This window comes from Aspergillus niger (assembly GCF_000002855.4).
Source record: "Aspergillus niger supercontig An08".
Classification (NCBI taxonomy): domain Eukaryota; kingdom Fungi; phylum Ascomycota; class Eurotiomycetes; order Eurotiales; family Aspergillaceae; genus Aspergillus; species Aspergillus niger.
The window spans coordinates 2,765,522-2,788,937 of NT_166524.1; the positions used below are offsets into that span (position 1 = coordinate 2,765,522).

General features: G+C 47.1%; 9 protein-coding genes across 9 annotated transcripts; 3 read left to right on the forward strand and 6 right to left on the reverse strand.

Moving 5' to 3' along the window:
• Window positions 1–464: 464 nt before the first annotated feature.
• Window positions 465–1,103, reverse strand: An08g11650 (uncharacterized protein; the record flags this gene model as incomplete). Its single annotated transcript, XM_059749456.1, has 3 exons — window positions 465–639; window positions 744–982; window positions 1,095–1,103. Coding segments are annotated over 3 exons (423 nt in total), but the record flags the coding sequence as incomplete, so codon positions are not given.
• A 133-nt stretch (window positions 1,104–1,236) lies between these two features.
• On the reverse strand, window positions 1,237–1,972 carry An08g11660 (uncharacterized protein; the record flags this gene model as incomplete). The annotated part of the gene is given in 2 exon segments (XM_059749457.1): window positions 1,237–1,701; window positions 1,931–1,972. Coding segments are annotated over 2 exon segments (507 nt in total).
• A 413-nt stretch (window positions 1,973–2,385) lies between these two features.
• Window positions 2,386–4,999, forward strand: An08g11670 (uncharacterized protein; the record flags this gene model as incomplete). The annotated part of the gene is made up of 9 exons (XM_059749458.1): window positions 2,386–2,475; window positions 2,581–2,610; window positions 2,641–2,734; window positions 2,837–2,947; window positions 3,168–3,181; window positions 3,455–3,665; window positions 3,800–3,831; window positions 4,067–4,176; window positions 4,237–4,999. 9 exons carry the CDS (start codon window positions 2,386–2,388, stop codon window positions 4,997–4,999), a joined length of 1,455 nt encoding a protein of 484 aa, XP_059606253.1.
• A 2,914-nt stretch (window positions 5,000–7,913) lies between these two features.
• Window positions 7,914–8,850, reverse strand: An08g11680 (uncharacterized protein; the record flags this gene model as incomplete). The annotated part of the gene is made up of 3 exons (XM_059749459.1): window positions 7,914–8,295; window positions 8,350–8,714; window positions 8,806–8,850. 3 exons carry the CDS (start codon window positions 8,848–8,850, stop codon window positions 7,914–7,916), a joined length of 792 nt encoding a protein of 263 aa, XP_059606254.1.
• A 2,003-nt stretch (window positions 8,851–10,853) lies between these two features.
• Window positions 10,854–11,615, forward strand: An08g11690 (hypothetical protein; the record flags this gene model as incomplete). Its single annotated transcript, XM_059749460.1, has 4 exons — window positions 10,854–10,920; window positions 10,968–11,000; window positions 11,200–11,346; window positions 11,392–11,615. 4 exons carry the CDS (start codon window positions 10,854–10,856, stop codon window positions 11,613–11,615), a joined length of 471 nt encoding a protein of 156 aa, XP_059606255.1.
• A 1,200-nt stretch (window positions 11,616–12,815) lies between these two features.
• On the reverse strand, window positions 12,816–14,045 carry An08g11700 (hypothetical protein; the record flags this gene model as incomplete). The annotated part of the gene is made up of 4 exons (XM_059749461.1): window positions 12,816–13,052; window positions 13,145–13,228; window positions 13,713–13,772; window positions 13,878–14,045. The coding sequence occupies 4 exons, from the start codon at window positions 14,043–14,045 to the stop codon at window positions 12,816–12,818; spliced, it is 549 nt and encodes a 182-aa protein (XP_059606256.1).
• Window positions 14,046–15,215: 1,170 nt separating this feature from the next.
• Window positions 15,216–15,777, reverse strand: An08g11710 (uncharacterized protein; the record flags this gene model as incomplete). Its single annotated transcript, XM_059749462.1, has 4 exons — window positions 15,216–15,236; window positions 15,348–15,356; window positions 15,469–15,501; window positions 15,574–15,777. 4 exons carry the CDS (start codon window positions 15,775–15,777, stop codon window positions 15,216–15,218), a joined length of 267 nt encoding a protein of 88 aa, XP_059606257.1.
• Window positions 15,778–16,059: 282 nt separating this feature from the next.
• On the reverse strand, window positions 16,060–19,581 carry An08g11720 (hypothetical protein; the record flags this gene model as incomplete). Its single annotated transcript, XM_059749463.1, has 11 exons — window positions 16,060–16,316; window positions 16,386–16,590; window positions 16,797–17,010; window positions 17,609–17,995; window positions 18,054–18,197; window positions 18,245–18,282; window positions 18,575–18,755; window positions 18,809–18,963; window positions 19,093–19,117; window positions 19,260–19,345; window positions 19,537–19,581. 11 exons carry the CDS (start codon window positions 19,579–19,581, stop codon window positions 16,060–16,062), a joined length of 1,737 nt encoding a protein of 578 aa, XP_059606258.1.
• A 1,188-nt stretch (window positions 19,582–20,769) lies between these two features.
• Window positions 20,770–22,208, forward strand: An08g11730 (hypothetical protein; the record flags this gene model as incomplete). Its single annotated transcript, XM_059749465.1, has 2 exons — window positions 20,770–20,952; window positions 21,012–22,208. The coding sequence occupies 2 exons, from the start codon at window positions 20,770–20,772 to the stop codon at window positions 22,206–22,208; spliced, it is 1,380 nt and encodes a 459-aa protein (XP_059606259.1).
• Window positions 22,209–23,416: the final 1,208 nt, after the last annotated feature.

The following is a 23,416-nucleotide window of genomic DNA, read 5'->3' on the forward strand; positions in this document are numbered from 1 at the left end:
CTCTCCCCAACTCTTTCAAACCCTAGCATTCTCGCAACTAGTCTGTATACAGTTATATCCAAAAAACGTTCTTGGCACCTTTCAACATATTTTGTTAGTTAAATATCTTTTACTTTTGAAACCCGTTTTTATATTCACTTCGGTGAGAGTCTGTTCCTTCTGCACCGGTTGCACGCTTGAATCCGGCATTGACGACACTCGAATATATACTCCCGCAAATGATGAAAGCACCATTCACATCGATGAGGCCCACGTAAGTATTTCCATTTGCTATGCCCGCAGTCATGATTGTCTCTGAGCTCTTGGACAGTTCTTGCAACCAAAGATTCTCGTGCTGTCCGAGCAGTGGGGAAAGGAGGAGCTTCTACAGTTGCAGATGATTCCTCGTCTGCCACAATTGCGTCTTCAGCTTGCACCCCCTGAGTTTGAAAGCGAGGCTCGTGAGCCTCCGGTACGAGCTGACCCTCCAGAATGGCCTCGTCGGCGTCTTGCCGGGGCGTCGCAGCTGCCGGCTGGTTTGCTTCTCGATCAATGATTTGATATGCACGTGCAAGGAGACCATGCTCGTTCCATTGCTCACACTGGCAATTCTTCCCCTCCATTCCGCAATTGTAGCAGAATTCGGCCCCGCAGCGACAGCTATTATCGAATTCCGTCAGATTTGGAGTCTTAGGGAAGACAACTCAAATCACAACAGCAACAACAAATATAAAAGGGATGTAGAGGTTGGGCAAAAAGGGAACAAGGCGTCGAATGTCATATGGTTGCAACCATGATCTAATTCCACCATTCGCCAGCATGAAAAGCAACGTTGCCAGCCATTCTCCTGTGCGGTTGCTACCTTACCGTGAGATTCAGAATCCCCTTCCGCCTGTGTTACTGTTTTCTTTTCTCGAGGCCCCACTGCCAAGATTGAAATCCGCATGCTAACCAATAACGGTAAGTGTGTTACAGAGTCATAACGAACGGTGGTATCATTTGCCTCTCGACACGACGTCAAAAATACTTCTATAACGTATTCATATTACTCAGGGTGATGACTCTGCTAGAATGATCGACCACTATCTATTATTGAAGACAACTTCTATATTAACATCAGCCATCCCAGACCCTCCATTTAAGGGAGGTCTTTGAAAAAAGTAGAGACAAGGAAAGGCAAGGAAAGAAAACGCAAGTATGCTTTCTCAGCTATACCATATCGGGGAATCTACCGCTGTCTCCCAGTCACTGAGAGTATCAGAAGAGGATATGGTATCTGAGTGATCTGGACCCAGCAGGTTGCGGCGGAGCTCTGCACACTGTTTTATGTATCAGAGCCAGAGAATTTGGAACCTTTCCCTGGCCTTTCCATGAAAAGGCTAGGTTGCTCATGCTGGTAAGAGTATCAGGATACTCAGACTATAGTACTTGCTTGCGAAGCTCTAATACTTGTACTTCCAGCTCTTCTACTTCCTTCAATCGTCCCTGTTTCTTGTAGGTCGATGCCAGATTGGCCATGCTTGTAAGAGTACCAGGGTACTCTAGTCCTAGCACTCACTTGCGTACTTGCATTACTTGTACTTCCAGGTCTTCCGCTTTCTTCAATCGTCCCTGATTCTGGTAGGTCGATGCCAGATTATTCATACTGATAAGAGTACCAGGGTGCTCGGGCCCTAGCACTTGCTTGCACAGCTCTACTGTACTGTATTCAACCTTCTTTTTCTAATACTGCCGTACCAAAGCAGACTTCAAGAATATGCGAGCAGTGGTCAGACTTATGAGTTGTCGACAGCATCGCGGAAGAAAGAGGGACTCGTCTGTCATTGAAGACTCGAAGAGGGCTGCCAAACAGGATCGACAATACACGTGCCGACAGGGAGCGTGAACCACGTCCACGAATCGGTTAGTTCCGTGCAAACCACACACCGTCGTGCTCGCGGTAAAGAGTGACCAGCTCGTCGGATTGCCCGGGCAGCGGATTTAGCACACTCATTTACACTCTCTGCTGTGTCCAAGTCTCCTGTAAAGTTGTACTGTACTCTTCCATGTTATTGACATTTAAGATTCAGAGTTTAGCTTAAGTCTCGTCATCTGAAGACGCGGACTCTGACTCAAGCTCACTTGAAGGCATACAGTACTACATCCATCTTCCGTCCATCCGCTAGCCAGAATCCGGTCTACGAGGCATTCTCTTCTTCAACTTGGGTCGCGGCCAGAACGTGTCCATCAGATTGCACCGCAGCCATAAAACTCATGGCCATTCGCCTATCTTGCAGATACTGAAATATGTTTCCCCATTCCTCGTTTTGCAAATGAAAGGCCAACTGCCCATCAGTAGGGTCACGCGACTTCCCCTTGGAAGACAATAAGTTGTGCTACATACTCCCTCCTCAAGCGGGAGGAGCTATGGACGCACTATCCTTTTTAGAATTTTTAGTGCTTTCCCCACGCTCTACACTCCAAATTGGTTCTGTAAGCTTCATGAGCGCAGTCAAGGTTTGTAGGCACCGTATGGAAACTGTATGTTATGTGCATCCCCATGTCAGAGCCATGCTGATTAGCGGTGGTTTCTCTAGCTGCAATACGATGTTCACTGTGTAGTCAGGCCCACCTAGTACAGGAAATATTACTGTATGGGTAGATCTTACTTTTTTATGACAGGCGTACACGATTACTATTGTGACATTAGCTGATGCCAAGGGGCAGGGGGTCAGCCTGGCCGTAGCGCATCTCGCCAGGAAGATCGACATCCTACGTAAGCATTCTCCAACCCACAGCTATTCCATCCACGTCCACCAAATGCAGGACCAACTTTGTATGGACTTAGTCGGGAGACGAATTAATGTCTACCTGATAGATCCATTGCGCAATGACCGTAGTGATCGTGAAAGTAATTTCGCGCTTACCTTGTGCAATTTCCAGGCCTCTCAACACACCCAAGAAACGAGAGCCTGGATAGCGTCTGCTGGTTAGTTTGACTGGCCTTGTTTGCGCTGACATGTGCGAAGGTGATCTTTTCAGAAACGGATGTGTTGTATGGGCATGAGCACTGTGTGACACCACGGCATAGTCAAGGATGCAATAATTCTGCTGTATGCACTCAGGAGCCATCTCATTTTTGACCAGTAACTATAGGCCAGCAGTCTGATGACTTGTGACAAATGCATCTGTTCTTTTTTTCTCCACAGATCCTCCCCAAGTGGTAAGGGCTATCGGCTTCCTACTGAGATATCCTTGCTTTGTGCTATTAGGTTCCGTCTTATCCTCCCGGGGTTAGGATCTGCTTTCCTATACCCTGCATCAATCTTTACATCGGCCGGTGACATTAAGACCTCGATGCCCCTGGGTTCGTAGATACATTGACGCCTTGACCAAAATCCGAGGTGTGAAATGAGTGGTTGCCCTTGGCCATTAACCCGGGCGGACTATTGATATTCGAGATGCAAGGAGGGTGGATATCCATTACCCCATGTAGATCACGAACCACTGCGGCAGTGACAAGTTAAGTGGCTGTGATCCCGCATCTGACTCTCTCGCGAGATCATGGTACTTTGATTCGTCGATCCAGTACTCGCCCCGCGACTGTTCCCCATCTCAGATAGCCGGCCCCACTGTGATGGGGTTTGGAGGCAGAGTACTATTGAATGAACGGTTGAACTATGCTGAAAGCCCCTCTATGCACCCTGGTATGTTCTCAATCGGGAGGAACGATGTTGGAGGTGACAGCCAGAAGAGGTAGCGGCGCAGAAGGTCAAAGTTAGAGGTAAGGCGACGGCTAGAGGTACTATGTAGATAAAGCGAGGACGTAAACATACAAAAGGGGAAAGTCACAAGAATAAGAAATATGAAATAGTAAAGCTAGAAACATCAAGAGATATATAGAGGGTGAGACCACCGTCAGATTCTCTTAAAATTACCGTGCCTTCCACCTGATTCCATCAGCGTCTTTGTGGCCATTAGGCTGAATCCTGTCATTGCTTCGGTGATGCATTTGGTTGCATGAAGCCGAAACATCCTGCTTGCAATTATACATATCGGAGACACACCTTCTTGCATCTAGACAAACAACCGACGTATAACTCTGCAGCTGCAGTACGCCCCGTCTCCCATCCTACACTCAGCAAGGACTCTCATCACCGTAATGTACGAAAGCATGTGCTCCATAATTGACGGCATCCCTGGACGACGTGTCCTCCCGTGAGTGGCCCCTGAACATTACCAACAGATGCAGTTTCTGAGATACTTTGTCTCTTACAGTGTAAGCTCCCAGTCCAGCGGGCCTCTCGTGGCAGACAGGAGCGAGGATCGTCGCCTGCCTCCGCTCCCATGCGTGGAGCCCTTGCCCCGCGGACCCCTAGACCCGTTCAGTGCCAACGCCTATGCCTCCAGCGCTTCAAGATCTCAGTACACCTGCCCAGGTAGATCGATACGGTCGGCAGTGGAAAGGCGCGTTGTGGCCATTAGTTCATCGGCACGCTCGGCGGAGTGTTCCTTGCAATCCGACCAATTCCAGAAGGTGTCCATGTGGCCGCAAGAGCTTTCCTGTCCTCAAATTCTGAACCTCATCGCCCCCACGAACATCAACCGCAAGCCGCCGTTGCAGCAGCCGTGCGGGCGGAAGCGCAATGCAAGCACGGCCCCAGCGGGTTTAGGTAACCAAAGGGAAAGGCACAGAATTGCAGAGGGGAACCGACGGAAGAACCTCAGCCAGCTGCACCGTGAGCTGGACCGTCGCATTCATGATTTCTTCCTGGAGCAAGCCGGTTGGAACCCTTCCAAGGGCCTACCAGAATCCAAGGAACATATCGTTCAAGCTGCCATCTTTCTCATTGACTACATGGCCTGGATAATTAAGTACTTACTTCGCCAAGAGAACAATATGCCACGCCAGCTGTTGGAGTACCTAGCGCACCCGCTGCATATAGCAGCAGCAGCTGGTGTTCAGTCTTCGGGAGCAGAGCCAGACTTCCCAGCAGCAGTTCAGGAGACTTCAGGAAAGCCAGACGTTGATGGAGCGTAAAAAGGCGCTCGAGCTCCAGCTGAGTTTTATGGGCACATGTTACGACCTCCAGAGAGCGAACCTTTGACTTCTTAGTCCCTGGACCAATACTGGTCATCGTCGCCCGGCTTCGCATACGGGCCACATTCATGCCTGTCTATGGCATTAACCCCTTATTCCCTTGCCCTGAATTGGTGGATGTGCTACTTTACAATCCCGGGAGGGTCCTTGTCATCTTTTACGGTGTTTCCCGGTACAGCAGTGGCGTGAGTTACCAATATCTGATTGGGGACACGCAAAGCTACTTGCACAGTGGTCTATGGACCGCCTGGTCTAGTTTAGTACGGATTTGATCTTATGCTTCTCTTCTAACACACATGGAGAGGAGTGGGTAGTTTTCATTAAAGAAAAGGAGAAGGGAAAAAAAAAGATGAAGCAATGACAAGAAATGGCTTAGTTAGATAATCTTGCTTTAATATTCTGGCCAGTGTTTCTCTTTCGGGATATTTTCTCTTATATGTAGAAAATTGAGTTGGGTACCTTTATTTTCTGAAACCCAATTCTCTTCCAGAGTACAACGAATCGGAACCCTTGTAACTAACAGTTCAAGGTGAAGTGATTATGAAAACCCCAGCGAACAAGTACACTTAGATTGCCTATAGCTGGCCAATTCAAGTATGATCTAGTAGGTATTGTATTGGGTGTTTAGTCCCTGGGTAAGAATTGTGCCCGATCGTTGAATCTTGCAGTTGATCAGTGCTCCCTTACCGGTCACTCACAATTTCTATTGAATATAACAATGAGTTCTCCCACTCACCTGCTTATTTGAATGCTGATACCACTCATTGAAGCCAGTACCCTGTTTACGCAAACCGGATCACAGATCAGTTGGGTTCATTATCTGAGTAGGGTTTCTCAATTACTACAATCCGTCTTGACGTAAAGCATATCATCTGGAATGGTACTGGGGGTAATTCGATCAGTGCCTTTCTGCCCGATGCCGGGACTTCTGAGCGAGTTCTAGATTTTGATTGATACAGTTGATGCTGCCTCAAGTGATGACTACAGTAAAAGTGGCCCATACTCGAAGGGTTCAGATATCCGAGAGTTGAACCCTAGTCTCACTGAAAATGGCTCATGCTGCAAGAGGGTAGCTAGTTTTAGAACAAATTCGATGAGCCTCCCTCTACTACATGACGGCCTGAAATATTGCTGGAGAGGCAGAGATATTTCAATTGTTAGATTGTAGGCTTTCTCCCTGTTTAGAGAACCTCCGAGCATGGAAGTACCCCTTCACCATATGGCTGTATAACGGAGAAGACACCAATCTTACTGTCCACAGTATCAACACCAAGTGAGCATAGTCAGGGGATGGATCTCACTTGTACAAGAAGGCGTATGCTATTTTTCTTCCCCTCCTCTTTTTTTTTTTTTTTTTTTTTTTTTTTTTTTTTTTTTTTTTTCCCTCTTGTTATATATATTATTCAGTTGTGGGTTGGGACGATTCACCGACTGGCTAGCCCATTCGAGGTACCCTGTTTCCCTGAAGTTGTATTTTACCGTCACATCGCATTAGCGTAAACCTTCACCAGATTTCGCTGACTGTGGATCTGGCGAGGAATGCGCGAGGAGAGTTTGAATTTGAATGTTGCTTTATGTATCAGGTTTATGAATGCAATTAGGGAAATGTTTGTATAAACAATTTGATATATCAGCCCAGCCAGATTATTAACCCCTTTGTAGGTCATTTCCAAGCATGTCTTGAACCTCAGTACGATTCTAAAACATATAATTATATATATGTTTAAGTTCTGAAGGTACGTATGTAGTGACAAGAAAACGGGAAGTCTATAAGGGGTAAAGAGAATGAAAAATGTACGGTAACATTCTGCGAAAAGCACCGCCAGAGATGGCCGTAAGAAGTCCAGTGATTGTGTGCCCCTGTAAATCTGAGCTCAAGTAGGCCTATATTTCGGCCAAGATACAATGGCATCATATTTGCGGGAAAGGCGGCTAAAAGGTTTAAAAAGATGCAGGTTGGGGGGAAAGCTGAGTTGGAGGTGAAAAAGGATTTGTTGGTCTGGCCATTGACACCATTCTATTCCTAGTCATCTAGTCGATTCCGCAGAGGGTCTCTCTCCTTACCCATAGAATCCATATCAGCCAATCGCCTCTTGTGTGTTCCTGACACGATGGAAAGCAGATATGCTCACAGAAAGTTCGCTTTCGTCATTTCATAATTGTCGGGGACCCCACCAGAATTCACTCAGACCCTGTGCATGGAAGAGGGATTTGACACAGAAAAAGAAAAGAAAAAGAAAACACCCCTAAATCGATGTTCTAAGCAGGGGCAGTTCCGTTTCCTCCGAGAAATTGAGATTGGCGGTAGACTTCGGTTGGGCAATTGCGAGAATATTGTTCTGCTGTGACGCGGTTATCAACGAATAGTGTTTTGAGTTGCGTGTGAATCGAACTCGGGGAGAGCGGTGCAACTCATCGAATGTCTTAATGAGGAAAGAAATATTATTGCAAAGGAATGCAGGGATCGTGACACATAACGACGCTTTTAGTTTCCTTCGCCGGCCTATCGTACTCCTAGATGCTCACCCCTGGTTTGGTCCATTACACACTCCATGACGAGGTCTCTCAGATACAGACATTGGATCATGGCCAATGCAGTCCTACAGTAAAAATGCATTTGCCGCTACTCTAATACAAAACGCGCCAGCAAGCGTCTCACTTGCATGAAAGAGATTACAGTGGCCCTCTGCAACGGTCAACCCCCGCGTTGGGAAACCCGCGAAGCTATGAACATAGTATTAGGCAGTAGTAATCAATGCTCGCATTTCATGGAAGAGATTTTGAAAAAGATGGGATCGATCCTTTTTATGGCACCTAGTATCTACGAAACCCCGCTCGACTGCAATCGCAGCATTTAGTGGCCCATCCGGAACCCCGTCAAGCTGAAGCCTGCATCAATCACCAGACTTTCTCCATTGATAAAGGAAGCGGCCGGGCTACAGAGAAACGCGACTGCATCAGATACCTCCTCTGGCATGGCGAGCCTCCCGAGGGGGCACAGTTTCGCAATTGCCTGCTCCAAAGTAGGGACGTTGCTGATTGTCTTCTGCATCATGGGCGTATCGGTCCATGACGGGCATACAATGTTCACGCGGATGTGATGCTCAAAGTTGTCGACGGCGGCGGTTTGGGCAATCCCGATGGTCGCGTGCTTGGATGCCGTGTACGGCATCATGCCGGGCACTGAGATCAGGCCATTGATCGAAGACAGCACGACGATCGACCCGCGGCCCAGACTGCGGGTCATGTTGCTGCGCGTGCTGGTGTGCAAGCGTGGCTCTTGCAGCGACATGGCATGGGAGACAGCCCGCAGCACCAGCAGAGTCCCGCGGGAGTTGGTTCTCATGGATCGGTCGAATGCGTCGATGTTCAGGGATGCGGTGCGGGTGCGCGAGTTACCAGAGATGCCCGCGGAGTGCACGCAGTAGTCAATACGCCCGAGCTCGCTCACGGCGCGCTGGACCATATTGTCGACGCTGGCCTCATCGGTGACGTCTACCATTACCGACAAGGCACGGAAGTTGGAGTGGGAGGCGAACTTTTGACACTCCTGGCGAGTGAGATCTGTAGAAAGGTTCAGGTCCGCCAGGAGGATTGCTTCGACGCCGGCTTCGGCGAGAGCGAAGCAGACATCTTTCCCAATGCCTGATGCGGCCTGCAGATTGAGTTCTCAGTCACGTTCGATTTAATCTTCGCTTCTGTGGGTTCTCGATACGAAGGAAGCAAAACGGCGACGGCTGACTTACACCAGTCACAAGGGCGATTCCACCGTTCAGTCTGGTACCCGCCATGAGAAGTACAAGGACGGGTTGCGGCGAGGTGGGAGCAATGCAGATAATGGATGACCAGTGGACTGTAGAAGAGGCGAGTTTTCACTGCCGTTTTTGTGGCTCGGTTGTCGAAATGGTGGGAGGAGGGAGGGTGGGGTGAAAGGAGGGAAAGTGCAGGATACTAGTAACTCATTGAGGGGGTGACGATAGGAGGTGGGAATGGAATTGAATAAAGGGAAGATGGCGGCGGGAAAGGGCTCTAGCCTGATGCACGCTGGAGGCTGCGCCTTGCACTAGATACAAAGAAGGGGAGATTGACCCCTGTTCACATCCCGTTTCAGGTAAGGGTTCAATATAATATGAGCTCTGAGAAGACGCTGCATCCACGCGACGTTGACCATACGAACAAAGCAATTAGAAGGGTACCGACGGTGCGGAGACCTGCTTACAGAAGAGGACTTTGGAGACAAAAATGAGCACCGCTTGAAGGAAATTGTGCGGAATGTTCGGCCCGTACATCACCGCTATGGAGGGTTGGATCCGATGGAAGAAAAGAACCCTGCAACGCATGCGGCCTAAGGTGGTCCAAGAAGAAAAGAAAAACGCTAGTGTATGGCATCATCCATAAAATGGTAGGCACTATGAGAAGTACGCGTATTATCCAGCTGGGCACAATCAACAAACCCGGAAACTCTAAACCAGCAGGTGTCGATGAAATTACCTTCATCAGACTATGAGGGCTTGATCGTTGCCGATTGCAAATGTGCAGGATCGAATGCTGAGAAGTATGAGATTCATGCCAAGAACGAAACCTGCTCATGAGGACATGATGGACAGCTGAGGGGAACCAGGGGACTGGTTCTTCATGGTGGTCTCCAGCTCCTCCTCGGTGAACTCGGTCTCAGCGCCACCACGCTCGCGCTGACGGTAAAGATGGGTAAACCGGTATGGTATGTACCGGCATAGAGCAGGAATGCCCAGCCCGTAGCGCCTGAGTGGCTTACTTTCCGGCTAAAGAAGAACTACGATCCAGCATATTTAAACTGTTTTTGATATACTAGAGTCTATTGCCTGCGATATAGTGCAGCGTCTTAATGCAGCGTTTGATAATCTCAACAGGACAACAACATGTCCGTTCCGTTGCCGGAGGTGCTATTTTCGAAATTCGCTGCCTGGAGGCTACAAGTACGATTTTAAAAGCATCAACCAGACCTAGAGAGTAAATACCCACCTCTGCAGTGAGGGCGGCCTTGACTGCATTCGAAATGGATGTTGTGTTGTCTTTTTCTCGTCTTTTGCTTTGTCTTTTTCTGTTATTTTTCTTTTACCAATCTACCACCAATTGAGCACACTTCCTTAGCCCAGTAACCCAGCATTAGTCGTATGCATATCGTCTATGTTACCCTTTAGAGGCCGAACCGACGAACTGGGGTGGATTAGTAGCTTCAGCACGGTGGGGCGTTATGTGCTGTCCTCCTATAATAGACAGCCAATGGGCCTACCGAGCAAAGCCTACAAGCACCATGACGTCTCCCCTCACCCTCGGTGGTAGGTTGCCAGCGTTGTCCTGATCTTGCACGACTAGCCAGCTAGCGCTGAGCCTGTTGCATCTATGCATCCTTAACTGTTTCGTTGTACATTCTGATGATCGTTCCAGCATGTTGATTGGATGTCCAAGTCAAGAAAAGCATTTCTGGTTATCATCGATTCTCGTACTATCTCTGTTAGAAACCCTGTTAAGGGGCTCTCGTATGCAAATTCGGTGGTGTATCTTCTAATGACATTCGTTGCATCTGTCGGGCACCCTGGGCGGCCCAGGAGAGTCGATCTGGATCTGCAACGGCCGCATAAGCGCCTTCCATCCTTTTAGCTTTTCTTAATGTAACCCCATAAATATCCTTTGTCCAAGATAAGTGAACAGTCAAATGGTGCACAGGCGTGTTGTCCGCAAAGAAAATAATATTTTGCGAGATAATTGACAGATGGCAATTGTGGCGTTTGTTGAGAAGATTAACAGATGCATAATGACAGAGGTGGTGGTGAAGATCACCGAGACTCGACCAGTCGAACAATCCAGATCAAGGAAGCAGGGTTTGAGTAACACGACGCAAATACGCCATAGAGTAACCAATAATCAGGGAGGGCATTGAAGCCCCCAAAAGTTACATACCGTAAGTGCTTTGTTTCAACGAGTCGAGATTTGCCACAGGCATTCAGTCTGTGCCTGAAAATCTGCGAGCACCATACCTGTGTAGTATAATATCGTCTCCTTGCAGGAAGGGCACAATAGGTCCTTGCACTGTCCCACTTCCAGCCAAACTATGTGAAAGGTTGCATGAAATTCGGATAATAAATACTGACGGATGCGAGAACAGAAGCTCGGACTGCACATCTCATTTTCCTCTCCAATTCATAGAGAAATGGAGACAATCTCTGTGGATATTACCGTTGAATACGCAGAGGTTCTTTCACTGGAACGAGCTTGGTCAATGGTGACCAGGGTCAATGACGTTCCAGGTTAGTATAACAATGGTGCGATGTTAATGCCGCTAACGAAATTAGTCGGCTGCCGTGTTCTAGATCAAACAAAGGTTGACGGAGAGTGCCTGATCTGGTGGTCCCCTTTGGTAGGCATGAGTCCAAACTTTCTCTTCGACCAGGATTACCAGTCAGCTGAGACAGAGTCTGACGCTAATCAATCGATCGATTCGTGTCCGCATCCACCTGACCAGAAGAATGCACATGCCACGCCAGGATCTATACCTCCCGGTGCCATCGATACGTAAGTGTAGGCTCGTCTAGATCCAAAGCAAGATTGGCTCACAAAACTGCTGTCGCTAGCTCTGTCCACTGCCCTTACGCCAGAGACTCAGTGGTGTTGGATGGATTGTTTCCGTCTACAGGGCCTGAAAAAGACTTTAACCTGAAGTCTCATGAAGCCTTGACTAAGGAGTTTATGAATGCGCCATACCATGATGAGCAGTTAATTAGGAGGAGTCTTGTTCTGTCGGATTGTGACTTTAATAGAAAAGGTATGAAATCTCCGTCCAGGGAGGCGTCATGCCACAGCGCCGCTGAGAAAGAACCCGCTCTGTTATCCCAACCCTCGTCACCAGATGATAGTCCAGCATCTTAAGAAAGCAGTGCTATCCAAAGGTGCATACGTCTGAAAATTCCGGGCTTAGTTGCACTGTGTTCTAGGCGAGTTCCTGGTATGGGACAATGCACACTCAGTTCCTCTTCCTATAGACCAATGTTTGTAAAGTGCCTGTTTTTCACGGAGCGTCTCAGATGTGCTGGAGCTAAAGTAATCTATTCTCATCATTATTCTGCTCTGGGTGATGTGTTGCTTGTTTCAACCTCAGGGCGATATGTACGGCAAGCTATAAATCAACAGGTGTTATTTGCAGCAATAAGATATGCGTCTATGCCCTTCACCTTTATCCTGCTCTCTCGCTTTTCTACTCCCCAGCCAAAGCATTGTAGGGATATTCCTGAGAGCCTAATAAAAAAATCCACGCCTATTCATGCAGTAGGCAAAATGTTCTCTGATTGCAGAGATTCGTCTCTCCCGGTAAATTTTTCTTGACCCTGGCAGGCTGCTTCGAAAGCGCGTGTCCACAGGCTGGTACTAGCCTCCGCCTGTTTGAGCGATCGACTCCTTCACTTTCAAGCAATGAAGAACCGGTCCCGTTAATTTGTCCCTGGCTTCAGACAATACTCCATTGAGAATTTGAAATTGGCCCTGCAGATTGGGGGTGTTTCGACAGAGCGCTTAAGCATTGTTGAGAGAAACAAAGCTCTGGTTAAGCGAAAGTCGCGCGATATGTTTTCCCTTGCCGTTCATTATTCCGTCTGTCCAAGTATGACTAGTGTTGAACTGACTTTGGCAATATCTGGGATTGAGGCCTTCTTCTCAAGGCTAGAGTAAAACGATACAGAGACAATGTATCTGGAACTGAAGCAGGATATCGAAGCCAAAATGGTCAGTCAGAACTATGCCGGATGTTCTCATTATCCCTCACTGGTTCGCAGCGGGTCAAAACCCGCAGACATGGTGCTTCAGGATACTCCCCTTGGATTTGCTTCAGTATTACTTTCCTGACAAACTCTGTGTCTCCTCGAGGACTGTCAGGGCCTGTGGGGATGGCGGTGGTCACATGACCTGGCCACGTCATCATCTCCCTCCTGGCTCCAGGTTTCTCCCTTCTGACCTTGAGTAGCTGGAAGTCGGATTAAAGTAGGGCCGACACCCCGCTTTTTACCGGCCCTAGATTTGTGTTCGGAAACGGATTTACAAGTACCCCGTGCCAACCTGCTCTTCTGCCGTCTGACGCCCTCCCATGTCTTCCAATTGTTTTTCTCTGTATGTGTGGTCGAGCTTTGCGTATCTCCTTGTCTAGTCTAACAACGAAGCTAGTTTGTTTATCACTTGGCTCCAGCTGCCTCTGCGGTCATACTTAGATTGTAGTGTAATGGGCCCGATATACATACTCAGCAATATATGTTACACCATAGGAACGTTCATTAGAAGGGGAGAGTTGAGGCTAAAGCTGCTTGAATCGTCGTTATCTAGGCTACGTACGGAGTAGCTGGGCGCGAGCTGAAGTAAACAAAGTGTATATGGTCACGTGATGCCGATAAGCAGCCTTGCCTACTAGGGAGTAGGCGCACCAACATCTTGTTTTCACGCTTGCTATCAGATTAAATTCCAACTTGGCCTTTTCTTGACGATTAGCTCTACGTTCACCATCGTGTCTGGACATTTGACGCGGCACACATGGTGTTTGTGCTGGATGGTGGCAATCACGTAGACAACAGAACGTCACACGTGTAGATTTTATATATAGTATGCTTTTCGGTACACGAGTAGTAAACGCAACCTCACGATCTCGAAAACAAACAAGTGCACCACTGCGATTTGCCCGATCTTCCTTGACTTCCTAGAAGATGATCAAGAAGGAGCACAAAACCTTGGATTCCGACCCATCTAGAAAGTTGAGGAAATTCTTTTCGCCGCCGTGATAAGTCGTATGCTTGTGCGACACCTCATGCTGACTGACGGCATGGACGTATGCCTGCTGGCACGTTCCAAGAACTATGCTGCAAGACGAGCATTTATAGCGAGAAGGAGGGATATGACATTGCTCCATATGGATCCAAAGATCCAGCGCCGTATCGAAAACCTGACCGCAACGATTCCACTGGCAGAGCATCCTTTCGCTAATGACTGCGTATTAGTCAAGCGTGAAAACAAGGTCTATCAACAGCCAAAGCAGACGGAGTGGCGTTTGCTGAAATGACGGTTGTAAGACAACGCTTGAGTTGACCATCTTGACTTACCCGGCGCTATTGATCATCAGAGACAACCCAAGTATAGATGCTTGTTGTGAGCTGGTTGTGTATAAACAGCGTGCTAGAGCACCTCTGGAAGAAACTTCGAACCACGATGAGATTCCGACTTTGTAAGATATCCTTAGCCAAGCACCCCGACCTTGATCAAGGAGGGAGGTATGGCCTATTTATGTGCGGTGCATACCTCTTGTTTTACCTGCATACACTAGGCAGGGCACGTAGAATTGGCGTCTAAAATATCTTATGACGAAGTGCCATCCTGCATGTATGTAACATTCCCAAAGATCCGCCTCGCTAGCCTTGTGAAAACCCTTCCATGCCCTGGCGGGTCCACACCGGTGGCAATCCCACCTGCCCGGCAGAGAGATAGGGGTTGCTCAATATATATGGACTTAGCCTTTCAGTGCTGGACAACTCACCATGGAGAACTGGTAGCTGGCGGAACCAGCAGCACCTGGCGCCAGGAAACAACCGTCAGGACCGGTTGGCTGCGAGACTGGGTGGGTACTTGATCACTTTTAGCACCACACCTACAGTGCGGACACGCCGCCATGGAGGTCGCCAGGAACCATTGTCGAAAGCACAAAGCCGACGCAGTCTTTTAGTCTGCTGCTACATTAGCATGAGACTCCAAGGCACTATGCGAGATGGGGCCACATGTGGCGGCACCGCTGTAGGCTAGATAGCTATCCTGCCCGTAAGAGATGCGACACTGAAACCTCAAGCAGCTCAAAGGGCCGACTCAGCCAATGCCAATAACATAATCAACGGTTGGGCGGCCCATGTGGTAATCCTATACAAACGATCCTTTTCCAGGCAGAAGATATCTTAACCATCAGAAGTCTGAGCAAAATCAATTTTTATATACAGACTACAATTAATATAAAGAACTCTTCGATACTGTCTAAAAATCGGTTTGAATATATTTAGTAGTATATTATATTACATTATCTGTATTCTATCTGTCTTTGATAAAAGTTTAATATATTCCATATGAAGGAGGATTATAAAAATCCGAAAAAGATTATCAGTTATTCACTCTTATATATATACTGTATATGTAAGTTAGAGCTTCTCAAGTCTAGTATTCGCTGAGATATAATAATATCAAAAAGACATCTTCTATATGGGATAGCAGGATGGACCGCCCAACCGTTGCTTACATTAACTAACTAGCTAGTTAGTTATTAGCTAGCTGACGTCCCTCCTTCCTACAATAGAAAGCCAGACGACATTGGGCGATAGTATGAGCCGAAGATAAATTCCCTCATTTGACCCACCTACCATTGTATCAATATCGTTTGCTCCTCTTTTATTCTTTTTTTTATTTTTATTTTATTTATTTATTTATTTTTTTTTTTTCAGTATTTCCCGTTACGACAACAGAACCCTGGGATCTGGACACTTGGGGTCACCGCAGCATCTAGGCCCCAGCCGGCCTATACTCCGGCCAGTATATGATGGGCCTGCTGGGCGGGCGCCTGGAGGGTCATTGTTGCATCTGGCATGATTTATCTCATTGTCCATAGCAACACGCCTCCACTCCTGCTGCGAGACCTCGGGCTGTCGCTGTCCGCCGTTGTAATGCCTCATGTTTACAAGGTCTCTGTGCCATTTAGAACCATGATTGGCGCCATCATGCCCGGAAATGCCGGGTACTGGACCATGCTAGCAAGGGTTACACGAGAACTTGGGAGTTTCTGATCTGTTGATCACAATTTTAGGTGATTATACTTGACCAATCTCGGCTAGTATCAGACCGCTCTAGCGAACACGTGTTCAATGAGCGTAGCTGATATTGACAAATATATCATCGCTTGTATTTATATGCTTACCAATGGAGGAGCGTGGTCTTTTCGAACAAATGGACGTCACTTAGCGCTTGTCCTGCGTCACTACAAGGCATCTGTTGAGTGATTTCCCGCAAAAGAAAACTCTTTTTCGAGACCGGGTATCAGTTAGGGCCCGATCTCTTGTCGCGAACTGCGCCCTTTGCGAGGCGGACTGCTGCGCCATTTCTCTGTTCGTTGCACGGTTCTGGGCCCATTGTTCAAAATTCCCAACCGTCGGACGCTGTGAGCCATCCAATAGGCGCAGCTGATAGCATAGTACCATAAGCTCCGCAGTGTACACTGTTCGGTGGATTCATTGAGCCAATGATTAACTACCGTGATGTCATAATGCTCTGGTCTTGATCTTACCCCTCTGTGTAGCTTTAGTGGAGGTAAACTTCGCTAGCCATTCTATTTCTGTAAGCTGAGCTTGAAGTATGATTTTTTCTTGCTGTAAGTTTTCGAAGAATTCCGAATTCTCGAGTGAGTCCCGGTCTTGGTCGCTGATAACATATCTACACATGGCATATTCTCCTAATACGGAACAAGAAATGCATGGCTTCAGTCGATCACTCTATGCCGACCAGATCACTTGTATGAATAGCACAGGATCAATTAAACTTGGTTTTGTATAGATATTTTGACCATTCAGTAAGTTCATAGCTCCTCTGAGCACCTGCAACAGAATGGATGGATCATTGCCCTGACTTTGCGATTGTGGCAGTTAAAGCATGCGTGAGTTGGTCGTTTCGCCATGCGCTGATTAGCATTGGTACAGACCTCAGCCCCATCCATTTTGGAATTGTCTGCCAAGGAAGAGAAGCTCACACCACTTGGCACCATTGAAATAGTATTATGGCTCTTTTTGAGTGAGATAAAACAATGACCTTGGAGGTTCGTAGAGACCTGGTAGTGAGTGTACGTTCGTATTATTACAGCAAGAGCGATAGGGAGATTCTCCTTTTGATCATCCATGAGAGGTCGATTAGGTGCACTGTCCATGGTTAAAGATAAGTGCTGCTGAGAGTAATGAGTAGCAAATCTTCCCGTTCCGCGGAGCTAGTGGCAAGATGGACATGAAAGGTGCAACCGTACTAAGTTCTAGGGTGCACTCGAATCGCAAATATTTCGACGGTTAGGTGGACTAGAAAGATGTGAGATGGGAACACTGCTCCTGTGCGCCGCTCCCGGTGGATGGATCTTCTGTACTCGGAAATACGTTGCATGCGCCACATTCAAGGTCCATATAGATGTTATATAAGTAACAATAACTCTTCTGCAGAATGAGTTTTATAATTTGCCAGGTATGACACTTCAACAGAAATAATGCCTGGAACCCGAAATAGGGATTGCAGAACAGCGATATTGCATAGCTCATCAAACAAACTAAACATCGAAACTGCCATGAACAAGATGATGCAACAAGTTGTGGCCGTAAATACTTCTATCGCACCACTTTCATGATCGAAAATACCCGGCCTGGAGCCCTCAGAGGCTGACATCACGATCTATGGCCGCGACCCATGTACATTCCATCTGTCCAGGCTTATCTTCAGTTGATATGAGAAGTGACCGTAAGAGGGGGTACTTACATAGTTAGGAATCCATCGGTTCCATTGTGAAGCTCCTCACGTGCCAATGCGCATTCAAGTAATGTTCTTTCGCGTGTCCATCCCAGATGTTTCGTCATCAAATCAAGGGCGAGTGCCTCTAGACCATCGAGCCAGGTCTTTAGGAACCTCTTTTGTAAATGGGTAGAGTATTCCGACTTTAAAGGGATCCTATACTGATGCGAAGCCACATTGATAAAGCCATGATTTGATAGTTCACTGCCATACCGTTCAGGTAAACTGAGCTGTCTTTCATCTTTATAGTAGGCTGTCTGTAGATCTTTGTAGAAACTATACGCCGGGCCTTTTCGGTTGTAAAGATCGAGTGTGATTCCGTGGAGCTCTACCACTCCACATGGCATACAGCATCTGTAATCAACTTTGGTTAGCTGGGTATGTAAACATAAACATAGCCTCCTATACATACCTGAATGCTCCAGCCAGTAGACATTTCAGCAGCGAGATGTCACCGCCGAGGTCATTGATATGCACGAGGCTGATGTCCACATATATTTCCCACCAATCAGGTTGTGTAAGATCAATAATGTGAAAATCACAGTTCAAGGGTACCCTATGGATAAATTAATCCAGGACTAGATCATTATGCCACAAACATACTCCCAAGGCTGCATATACACAAAATCAACGCCAAAAACCTGTTTCATTCAGCTTGGTTCTTACTGACATGAGATCAATCACGGTTTACCCGGCAACCAGGATTCTTGTCAGCTATAACCAAGATTAATTGTAAGGCTTGATTTGTGAAGATGAGAGTCATACCAAAGTGCATTGCCCATAGACCAAAGCCAGTCCTCAGATCAAGCACATTTCCTGTTCGTGTTGTTATCGAAAATTGGTGTCCCCACTGCTCTAGTTCTTGTAGTCGAACGGCTTGCTCGCCTTCTCAGAATCAGACCGGTATCATGAATAAGAGCAAGGTAGACTTACGTTGTCGCGATTCTTCGTACTGTTATCATCAGCAATGTTCGATTGATGTGAGAGGAATACCAAAGTAGAAGAGTATACCTCATCGATTGGCCAGGGGTGTCGGTCACCATGTTTCTGAGGATATTCTCGACCATATCGTATTTCCCGTTCTTTATAGTCATCCCCTATAGGTTCGCTATAGCTAGAAGATCTGCTATTAGAAGATCATGTAATTTTATATGAGACACTTCTTACATCTCCAAGTGAGCCTTAGGCTCATGGGTTCCTGAAGAGTCTGAATGGCTCATCGAAGATGAAGGTATAAAGGCCTGGGCAAGGACAGGATCGGGGCATATAGAAGAAATCCAGGTCTTAAGGGCGGTAGTCCTCAGTATTATTACCTCCTCCAGCTATGCAAAGTCCAGAACAGCCCCACCGATGCTGCTCGTTGCGGACCAGGAATGATATACCAGTACCTGATGGTATCTGCTCCGTACATATGGCTCGTATGTAATATATACGAGAAACGAAACACATACTATTCGAAGAATAGCCCCACAATAGCTATAAGACCAACAGCCTCTAGGAATCCTTGAATCATGACACCAGATGACAGGCTATTTTACTTGGCGTGTTATATCCCCTCCCTCCGTCCCTCCCTTGCTGTATTGTACCATTTCCCGACTCAAGCTAAGGCCGTCCGAACCACTGCCCATGATATTTCTGATCACGGCCAGGAAGTGACCAATCACAGCCCTCCGCATCACGGTCCATTTCCAGGATCTTCGTTACCTAGATTGTTATGGTTAGCCTGGTGACCGACATATAGAGGATATGACTCGCCTACCAGATAACATAAGTTTCACACCAATCATATGGGCCCTTTCTTGTTCTTGTAGGAGATCCTTCAAGTGGGCTCTGACTTCATGAGGGTTATCCCGTAGAAACCGCCCCACCTAACTGTAATCTTCGATTACACATACCAATTTCTCAGCAGATCGCACCTTTAGGTGATCGATACAGTGCATGACACTCGTATAACAAGACAGCTCGGTTGAATGTAAGAGTATACGCCTATGTTTTGTATATGGATTAGGAAGGAGAACCATTGGCAGCAGTGTATGTACATTTGGTTCTATCAAATCTAAAGTATCTCTCTCCTCGTATCTGGTTTAACCTGGTGGGCATCATGGGTAATAGCCCACTTCACTTTGGTACACATCCCTTATGATCACCAGTAGTAACAAAGGTGGTGACGGCTGCCTCGCGTCATTCAATAGCTCAGAGCAACTAGAATCTAATACTGTGTCTCACTCCGCAACTGAGATTAGGATATCTTCGGCTACTACCAGCTACTCTTCTTTCCTGGTCCGGTCTTTGTACACACTCTAGCGGAGTTACACAGCTCTGACCAAGGGTGTGATATGTGTAGAAGGCAAATAATTTCTCCCCCGATAATAGAAACGGTAATGTGTGTATGTACGGAGTAGTTGGGAGGTTGTGCCCAATAACAGAAAGCCCCACCTTCCTAAAGCATTCTCTTAACGAAACAATTGTGGCTAAAAGCCCCTGTTAGAAATCCAAAAGAACCGAATACATTCAGTATGCCACGTCCTGGATTGGCATCTGTGGAGGCATTTGGGAAAGCTTTCTATATAGAAAGCCGAGATGCCAGGCGTCCGTAGTACCAGCACAAAGTGAAGCAGGTAATGTGTAGAATAAGTAATCGTGTTGAACGAAGAAACGCTGGCTTCAAAGCAGGTAATAGATATAATCACACAGCATCATCTTTACCGGAGAATTACGGTTACTAGGGAGAAGGGGAGATTTTAACTGGGTTGAGCCCTTCCATCGCGAGAACACAGCGCAACATACCGTGCTCTGGGCGTATACATCTTAGCCGGAAGCGTGTAACTCTTAATTATACGCTATACGTAATATAAGAGGGCCATATAACGTTCAATGAATCTTTGTCCGATATCCTGTCACGTCGTAGTCTGTTATCCTGTCACATCGTTGTAGTCTCCTGCTTTAATGGAGCAGATATCATTCCTGATCTACATTATCATCCTCTCATATACTATTGGCCGGTGCTATGCAGTCCTACTTCCTGGATGTTATGATAGATCACGTGCCTACCCCGCTCACACCACAATAGAGCCAAACGAATCTCTCCACAGTAATAAAACAATACAAAACGTTAGACTCAACTCAGTATGGAGGGAGATGGTTATAGTTTCCTCGAAGGAGTATCATCGCCATCTGAAAAATCCATCAAAGATTTAAGGACTGCTCAAAATGGGGAAAGACCAACGTTAATCGGAAACTTCACAATATGGCGAAATCCCGATTCAAAATTCTCCACTTTAGTCCGCGACCACATGCATCGAGGAGCTTCAGTATGTTATCCTCTTTTGCATGTTGTATTACATCTATACAGAGTACTGAGTATTTCTAGTCCCTGCTCTTCTATTTGGGAAAGGAGCAAAATAAACATTACATAGAGCCGAGAATTGTCCGTTACGACGGTGAGAGCACTCAGCCGCAGACCTTTGTCATTGGTACTCCCAGTGACAAGAAATCTCGGCTTGTTGTCCTATTTCGACCACTCGCTGAAGAGCTCTGTAGTGGGAATGGATTCTTTGAAATATGCTCTGGCTCCTTTGCTTGGGATGTACATCGGGTATATGATTGGTTCCAGCCGGATACAGATCGGTCTGGGTCAAGGTGGGAACCAATTTCAGTCGGCTATAACCGGGTTTTGGTTATCCAGGCAGGCACACTGGTTCGATTTAGCCCGGGTAAACGCCCGTGTGATTTCGTATGCATGGGCTACTCCGACAGCCAGGCAAACCTTACGCGAAGCGACATTGAGTTTGAATCATTGGTTGCCCCGTTCTTACGACGTATCCCTGAACACAAGAGACTCCAGATACTTTGCAGTCCTGTACTACCGGTCCAGGATCAGGGATACCAGAGCCTTAGAACAATGGAGCACAGCAGTGATCCACATCTCTCTAATCCAAACACGGAGTTAAACCCACCTTTCCGGAAAGACTGGAACACGATTACGCAGGTTATCAATACCCTGCGCAATGAGGAACAACAAATGATTCGTTTCCTTAATGGCGATCGATACGAGGACATCTTTGCAAGCAACCCACCGAGTAAAATCTCCAGAAAAACCCCTAAGTCTGAGAAGCTTCGTTATTTGCTGGATGTCCAAGCGAAGACCTGGCAGTATTTCAAGGATTACCCAGATTTTGATACCAGAAAAGACAATAATAAATTCTGGGAAAATATCTATCGCGAAGGCTTCCGTGGTGGAATGCAGAGTGCCTTTGCGGCTAAATACCGCTATGACGAGGAGAGTACACGAGCTATACTAAATCGGGGTGGAAAGATCCAGGCTCTCGCAAGCGAGCTTGCGGAGCCTGGAGTAGCTCCGTTCCTTCTTCCGGTTGTTGATCGCCTTGGTGAGATTTCATACCCCAGTATTAAAAGACTGAGCGACGAGATAAGGCATCAATGTCCTGAAACATTGCATGCAAGTTCATTGATACGTGGAAAATGGGAAATGTATGCAAAGAATTATCAGATGTTCGTAACTTCTATTGAGACAGGCATTTATTCCGATTCCTCTACCTGTATGTGAAATGTTCTCAGCAGTGGTTTTGACCAGGTCCGCGTTTGTTGGGTAAAGGGAGGGAAGGAAGGGGCAAGAAAGAATGATACCCTAGCCAGGGTGACCTATCACCTACCATGATTCGAGGAAACTTAGTCGTTGAGTCTATAATGTGGGGCGGAATCTCGAATATGGGTCCCTTCAATTTGTCTTTACATAGTACGACCAGCCGCACGTACAGAGTAGGTAGACCGAACAGTACCAAGTTCGCCCATCTGAATCAGCCGTCTGCAGCACCCTGGCCCAGGCTGCTACGTAGTACCCTACCCTGAACGTAAGCAATAGAAACAGGATGGTTGCAACCAGATAATATTCTGAAATTGTATATTCGCTAATCTTATGATAAGGAACCCTAGCGGTCTAGTAAATTACCACCAAACAGGAATTCTCTTGACTATCACGCCTTGCATAAACCGAGTCCGATCGGCCTTTGCCGAGGATGACCCGGACCTTGGATGGCTTGTGTTTACAGAAGGAGAAAGAAACAGGCCATAACTGTAATATTATTAACGATGATGCACTAGGACGCAGGGTAGGGGCTGATGTATAGGAACCTACCTCGGATAACTCGGATCAGCGAAAATTCATGTACTAGAGAAATAATGAAAGCTTCCCCAATCAGATCGCTTCTTATTTACTATCTTCATGTACTTTTCTCATAAGTCGAATTCTATCTCAGTATTATATGTCTTAGACTTTTACATTTAGATGCTTGTCCAATCTACAGTGGGTTGGTGAGAAGCGAAGCGACGGATGTCAATGTGTGAAGCACCACAATGTCTCAACTTACCCCGAGTCAAAGAACCGCACGGGCAGCTTTATATAATCTCGAATCAACAGTCTGGCATCCCGGCTTCCTTGGTCAAGTACATCTTGTGACCGAGCCAGTGACCTCGCAGTCCAATCCATTTCTACTGGCAGCCGAGACAACAGCCTGGCACCCTAGGCCCCACGCTCGACTTCCCTTTGCGACCGAGCCGGTGGCCTTGCAGTGCAACCCTTTCTTACTTGCAACTGAGCCACCAGCCTGGTATCCTAGCTCCCACACACGACTTCCCTTTGCAACTGAACAACTAGTCCGGTATTCATGCCCTCATGAACGAAACCCGTTCGAACTAGCTACTAATCGGAAATTCCAGCTCCAAAGAGCGATTACCATATGCCACCGAGCCCCTACT